The sequence below is a fragment of the Nestor notabilis genome, unplaced genomic scaffold (genome assembly GCF_000696875.1).
Source record: "Nestor notabilis isolate BGI_N333 unplaced genomic scaffold, ASM69687v1 scaffold7049, whole genome shotgun sequence".
In the NCBI taxonomy this organism is placed as follows: domain Eukaryota; kingdom Metazoa; phylum Chordata; class Aves; order Psittaciformes; family Psittacidae; genus Nestor; species Nestor notabilis.
The window spans coordinates 61779-69498 of record NW_009944024.1 but is presented as its reverse complement, the minus strand read 5'-3'; the positions used below and the strand labels follow the sequence as shown (position 1 = coordinate 69498).

The 7720-nt window shown below is 38.0% G+C and overlaps 1 protein-coding gene across 1 annotated transcript in view; it reads right to left on the bottom strand.

Annotated features, from left to right (window-relative positions):
* The window catches only part of POLA1 (polymerase (DNA directed), alpha 1, catalytic subunit), a gene marked incomplete at its 3' end in the record, with an annotated part of 78350 nt that overhangs the window by 9902 nt on the left and 60728 nt on the right, over positions 1-7720 (bottom strand). The window contains exon 26 of the mRNA XM_010022228.1: positions 708-740. Within this exon, the coding sequence (XP_010020530.1) occupies positions 708-740 (33 nt within the window). The remainder of the gene's footprint in view (positions 1-707; positions 741-7720) is intronic.

The window sequence follows — 7720 nt, the reverse complement described above, 5'->3', positions numbered from 1 at the left end:
CCTGCTGACTGACACTGCTCTTCATATCATCTCTCATTCTGATCCTTGTAACAATTCAAATCCCCTACTTAGAAAAGATTGTATTCAAACACCAGCCAGACTGCCATAACACTCTGTGATAACGGAGAAAAAACTCTAGACAAATAGGCACATAAAACAGCCTGAGGTGCATATGAAAGGCACAGCAAGAAAATAGGTGAAAAGAGAAATTGTCTACATCAGTAAATGTCATCAAAAAAATGGACAGATGCATCCAATTACATAACACTAACCTGAAAAAATGAAAACCTGATGTCTTCAACGGCAGAAAAATCAATGTAGCTGCAAAAACCGCAGCATGGCTATGTCCATGTTAAACTCCATAGTAAAAAAAAAAATCACCCTGTGGCAGAGTTTAAAGTATGCCAAAAAATAAACTGTAATAAAACACTAGAACACATGGTGTAATGGGGCTATGAGTAAACTCTAATTAGCACTGTTGCTAATTTGCTTGAAACAGTCACACATAGGCTTCAAACAGGGGCCAGATCATATCTGTGGTAGGAAAAGAAAAAAGCTATAATCCATTACGAAGGATTACATTTGTAAACCAGGCATCCTAAGAAGTGATTTCAGGTCTGTTTGGGTTACAGTTCCCCTAGAATAAAAAAAAATTCACCAGGTGTGCTCTTTAAGGGTTGTTTTTTAATGAAAAAGCTCAGCATTACCTTTTGCACCATCTCCTTGGTATGAATCAAAATCTGAAATAAAAAAAATAATCAAAGATTAGCGTATGATATAATTACAAGCTAGCCCTGCAAACATATCCATTAGGTTGCTAACTCCAAATGCTCTCACCTTTCAAAACAAAGCAAACCACCTCTCTCCTGGCAACACACAGTCACCTCAATACTCCTATTACATGAGTAAATTCTCATCTGACCTTGCATTAACGCTATTATTAACTCCCCTAAAACAAGATTAAAACAAATCTCAAAATTGCATGGGCACACATATATTCTACCTTAGGAAAAAAAAAGAACACTGAATCAAATGCTCACATAAAACCTGATCAGAAAGTGCCAGAATTAAGCCTCTTTCAGTAATTTAGGTCAGTTGTCTCCTTCCCACCCATCGTCTTATGTTTTGACATCGAGTCTTTTCCCCAAAACATCCTATTCAGTACAGCCTCGATGGTGCTCACTTAACAAGAACCTAGTCAAAAGGTTGATTACCCTTGTCATGATCTCAGAATGGGTCATCAAAAAGCACACTCCTTAGGAAAACTCTAAGTGGGACAAGGAGCTGGGATAGAGGCAGGATACAGATGTTGAATCAATGAGTAAATCCATGTGTAACCAGGTTTGTTCCTCAGCCAAGAATGCACCCCAAGTCCCCCAAATGCTTTTAACAGCAATTCTCTGAACCTTAGAAATAGCTATAGAGACATCACATGAGTAGGCTACTGCTTCCATCTCTAACATTGGTCAGCACAGTGGAGAGGGGTTGAAGAGTGTTTCATCTGAAGCCACAGATACAGCTGTAGCACACAAATGTCAAAACAGAACTACCCATTGAACAAAATGTGTCCCTGCTGCAGCAGAAAGGGACTGGTGAAGTCTGCACAGCTGCATACGAACCAACATATGGTCCATTCCTTCTGTCACCTGACCACATTTCCACTGTATTCCCTATTTCCTACCTCATCAGGATCTTGGTGCTCTGGCACACAGCTCCAGATTCCATCTGGTTAGTCCCAGTTCCTTGGTTTCAGTCCATTCCACTCCCACTCAGCATAAATCTCAGGGTTTTTTTCAACTAATCCTGCTACTCACATATACTTATACTTTTAATTTTCTTAAAAAGGATTACTTTGAACCACTTGTTACCGCAATGATAGATCAGTCTATTAGGTGAATCTGAACAGTGTGGTACTCTAGCTTTAACAACAGGCAACACACTATTTTAACAGGTTATATTAAATTTAGTAACTTGGCCTAAATTTTATTATTTTTCATACCTCAAATTACTATACTCCTTAGCCATATTTGCCAAAAAGGCAGAACTATGACTTGTAGTCAAGCAGTCTGTGACATGGAGCTGAGCAGTAGAAATTAGCAGGGATGAGGAAAGAAAAAGGACAAACAGGGAGAAGCTCAATGGGAATAGGACCATCTTATGGGAGGGAGATCTTATGACCTTCATATGACCAAGGAGCTTAAAATCAATCCAAGCATCTTGACTATGGCGATACTGATTACTGTTATTGCAGCAAGCAATTCTGAATTGAAGATGAAATGTCCACCTCTACATAACGGTACATGAACAGGATTACAACACTCCCATTCCTTCAATATGAGCAGTTTCTTTAATACTTCTGAACCTTTAAACAACCACAGTGATGAACACTACGGGATGATGCTCCATTATGCTTTTCCAGTTTGTTTTAAATTATGCACCATGGAATTATGCACTGAAAGCTATACTGCCCCAGCATTCTGAGTTTCACAGCTCTTGACTTTGTAAACTTAACATTCTGTTTCAACATACTCTCCCAAAGTACAAAAACATGAACTAAGCAAACACAATATAGCATTCCCTTCAAGGCACTTAAGGAAAGGTTAGGTTCTGAACCACAGCTGACTCACAATGAATGTGAATCCTTGTCAGGGTTATTCCCCAAACACATATGGCTACCTAAGGATTTACACTCTCTGAGTCAAATGCAAAACATCCAGTTGGTTTAAAGACCATCCGCTGAAGCTGCAAACTCAGTACTTGGACAATGCAATGCCTGAACTCTGCCGAAATCTCAAACTGCAAAAAACTCATCTGGCCTCAATCTCTTATGTAGACAAAGAAGAACATGAAATGGTGAATCTTAACTGCAGATTCACTCTAGGCTATATGTGCTCAGATGCACCCGATTCCATTTTAATCAGAAGCTTAAAAAAGATATTCCACTCCTATTCATCTCCTAGTGAGCGATTCAGATGGCACCACCCCACCACCTTTCCATGGAGTTATGAAATTATTCTAAAGATACATATTTCTGGTACATGACATCAAATTTCATACACAGTAATCAGAATTACAGCTTATTAACAACCTCCCCCCCCCCTTTTCTCACTTATTAGATAACTCCTACAGAGAAAGGTTATACCTTTCCCTTAGTACTCCAAAAGCAAACAGGAGCCCCTGAAGCAAAAAAAATGGACAGAGAAATGCAGAGTTTACATATAAATGAGAAAAAGGCCTACCATTTTTCCCTTGATTATCTGTGGCATTTTCTACTTCATTCTCTGAAATAATGTTATCTAATAACAGTTACAAAGATAACATTATTTTTTGTTAAAATAGGATCATTCCCCACTAAATTTGGCTGTCCAACAACCATTTCTCAGTTGTCTCTGAGGATAGCAGTGGATGCAGGCAGTAACAAGAGGGTCACAGACAAGTTAGTTTCATCAAGTGACTGGCATATGCTAGCGCTACCCATTCTGACAGGAGATCACTTGTAAGTGCCAACAGCTACAAAACAGAAGGTTATAAAGGCTTGCTAAATTCATTAATAAGGCAGTCGGTAGTTATCTGATTTCACAGCAACACCTGCATATTTATCTTCTCATTACCAATTGGATGATGATTTTTTTTTCAAGCACATTTCAAAAATCTGCCAACTTCAAGTGTAGAAAAAAAAATAAACTTTGTAGTTAATTTTTCCCTTAACAAAGTACAGCTGTTGAGAATAATTGTTCAAGATCTTACCCTGTAATGTCAACTGCAGCAGAACAAAGAGTATTTAATTAGCAAATCTATCCAGTAATTCAACACCTATTATATAAAATGCCTTCGTGATTTTATTCAGGATAATTTGCTAAGAGGGTTATTACTGACATTCAGATGAAATTTAAAATTCCTACGCAAGTCGAGTCATAATAGCAGTAATGATCCCCCCAATCAGGAGATACTGTGTCACACAAGGTTCTTTTGCAATGCAGCAGCCGATTTCCTGACTTCTTAATTCCTGGGCTCAGCTCAGTGAGAGCCCTTCATGCCAATATTTCAGTCAGCAATACATCCTTAATGGGACTCTATTAAAATACCTAGAATAAAAATGACTTTTTTTTTTTTTGGTTAAAAAGAATGACAGCACTGCTATCATATCAATCATTAGTAGTTTCTCAGAAATGCACAGCAAAGGAAGGGAGGTTTATAGTGTGGCTGGGAAGACAGAAGAAAGAAGGAAGAGAATAGGAAAATTGTTACTCTGTAGTTTCCTTTTGCAAATAATATTGTGCTGCTCATGAGAGCTGGATTGTCTCCTATTGCAGGCAATCCAAGTAGGAAGAATTAATTGCCTGGCAACCCATCTGTACAGCCATGCCCCCTCCCCCCCAGCAAACATATACTTCTAAAAACCTGTGAACCTCTCAGCAGAGTGAACATCTGTGAAATTCTATTTTAACTTTTTTTCTGGTGAAAGCAAGACAAGCAACACACATTCTCTCACCCATGAACTGCAAGGCGATATAAACTGAAAGACTGTAACTGCAGACAAGCAATCAAACTGCAAAATCCCCTGTCCTAATTCTACTCCAACCAATTACTTAATTAAATGAGGATGTGATTTAAGAAAGAGAATGATTTAAAAAAAAATATATATAAAGAACAGGTTTACTGTTATCCATTACATCAAGTATTTTTAAAAGTTCTGTATTTAAAACCCACTAAAGAATACCTTCTAACGAGAGGATGCTGTTGTGAAACCAAGCAAGGATACCCGAGTTAAAAAACAATAGGATAAGGCACAAAACTAACACACTGGAACAAAGATTTCTCCTGAAGACACACAAATTTTCTGTAGATTCCTCGGGCCGCAGACATGAAGGCACAGAAATGGAGACTTAAGACCAGACTGAAAAGACTGATCAGAATGATGACAGAAACACTGCATCAAAGATGCATACAAAGAAACCTCAAACTCAAGTCACTTATGCATTCACTTTGTACAAGGAGAGAAGCTAATACTGCTTAGGGCCTTGGCAAAAACTATTTTTGAAGACTATCTAGTGTAGACCTGGTATTTTTTTTCCACCTCAGCTGTTTACTTGTGCAATTATATACTAAGACAATCATTCTTTAGCAAGTCATACTAGCTAGTCCTTCCCGTGATGCAGAGGAATAAATGGGCAGAAGAACTGTGTTCCAGTATGTAACAGCACTCGCCAATCTACAGAAGTATTTCTGAACCTCTTCATTTTTTGCAACCTATTCATTAGCTCTGCTCATATTTTGTGTTAAGTACCTCTAGCACTGATAAACTACGGCCACAGGATGCTGCAAAAAGATTTTATTAAGGAGGATTTTCAAGAAAAGTTTCTATCACTGGACAAAAAGCCATGTATGTCATAAGCAAAAGTGAAAGAAAGATGGAAGCCTCGTTTGCCACACTGAATGAAGCATCATAATGCAGCCTTTCCATTAGACAATGGGATTGATTTAGAGAAATTTGACTGACCAGATTTAAGTAGTTAATAAGTAAGTTTGTTTCAAAGAGAATTTACTGAGTATCTGCTGTACTTACAAATACACCCCACTGCCAAAATTCCCCCCCCCACGAAACATTGGAATTAACTGTCCATATTCCACCCAACACAGCCAATAGACATTAATACAACTTTGACAGATGCTGTGTATAAAAGCAGTATTGGATGGTGCACCAAAATCAAAGGAAGAATGGGTCCAAGGGCTGATACGGTGTACAGAAAGATCCAGTGATACATGTTTACATGCCAACAAAAGGTAGTATCTCCTGCCTCTCAAATAACACAAAAAGGCAGCAACAGAAACATGCTAAACAACAAAGATCATGTGTACCTTTGTCACATTTTGACAAGGAATGCAAAGATGACAGTAAAACACTGAAGACAATGATGTGAATCAAATTACAATTTGAAGGCAATGTTCCCTTGGTGCCAGAAACAGTATCTTTAAAATTCTACAGTACCTCTATTTCAAGTATTTGTGGTGAGTTTTGCTGAAGAGAACAGGAAAACCAGAATTAATTCCTTACTAAGCTCTACAATTATTGGTTATTCTGCATAGTATATTACAAACCATGCCATACTACAGCAAATTTCACCTGTTTTGGAAAGGATTCTTTTGGTATTAGGTGAAAGACAAAACAATGAAACATGCTTGTACAGCTTTGGACAAAAGTTAAAAAACCAAAACCCAACCAACCAAAACAGATCGAAGTCGAAAACCCAACAACAAGAAAATAAACCCACAACACACCAAAAAACCTCAAACCTCCTGTGCTGGGAATTCATTTAAAATCTTGGAAATGGAAAAACTGAGTGGTCAGCAATGAAGTTGAACACCCAAGTACATACAAGGTAACTGACTCAGTTCTGATCCCAGAAGCAATAATACAATATCTGGGTGGATAACTAGCTATGAAAGACACCCATATATCATGGGCATCTCCTAAACCTTCAGTGTCAGTAATGCTCCTTCCAGAGAAACCAAACACCAGAACCAGTGACAGTTCCTAGGGAAGCACTAGGGTTCACAGCCCACTCACAGAATTATTTTCTTTCTGACTACCTCTTTCAAAACTGAAAACCTAAAACAAATGAAAGAGCAGGGAAATTTTTTTCCTGTTTCACTCCTTGAAAAAACAAGATTAGCAACACCTAAAACCCCTTGAAGAACATGGTACTCAAACCAATTTCAGCTCATTAACTCTTATGAATATTTTTTTATTTAAATCCATTAAATAAATCTATGCTTGATGAACATTTTGTACTTAACTGTAAGACGCACAGGTAGCTTTGCTTAATAAGACAACCTTTTGTGCATTTCAAGTACACTGCAACTACATCAAAAGCTAACCGTATCACAAACCACAAGTAAAAACACTTCTAATAAGCAAGAATATGACAAGCATCATTTACCATTTCCTAATAAAACCAAAACATGTGTTAAGTTATTCAATATTTAAATGCATACAGACAAGTATATTCTCCTTAGAGAAAACACCGGCATTTGTTTCAGTGAAATGAACAAACATTTAGACAGGAAAGCTTTATTTTGCTTTGTTTCCCGAACTGAACTGGTCTAACACAATCAGCAAAATAGGATTGGTCTTTCACTATGGAAAAAAATAAGATTATAAGACCAATAAATAATTAACATTATTTACTCACAACCCAAGGTTTCCTGTTTGACTAGACAAGTTAGAATACAGTCAAAGCTTAAACCACAGCACAAAGATTTTCCTCCAACAAACAGCAAAATCACAGAATGGTTTGGGCTGGAAGAGACTTTGAAGATCATCTCATTCCAACCCCCTGACACGGGCAGGGACACCTTCCACTAGACCAGGTTGCTCAAAGCCCCATCCAAGCTGGCCCTGAACACTGCCAGGGGTGGGGCAGCCACAACTTCACTGGACAACCTGTTACAATCTAGAGAAGAACAACTATACCATCCTCCACACCAGGTTTAAGATTAAACTACAGTTTTAGAAATCATCTTTCAAATATATAAGCATGTCTCTCAGTCTTGAGCTGACAGGAATGTAAGCAGAATCATAAAATAAACTATGTTGGAAAAGACCCTTAAGAACATCAAGTGCAACCATTACCCCAGGACTGCCAAGGTCACCACTAATCCATGTCACTGACGGCCTCATCTACATGGTTTTTGAACACTTCCAGGGATGGTGATTCCA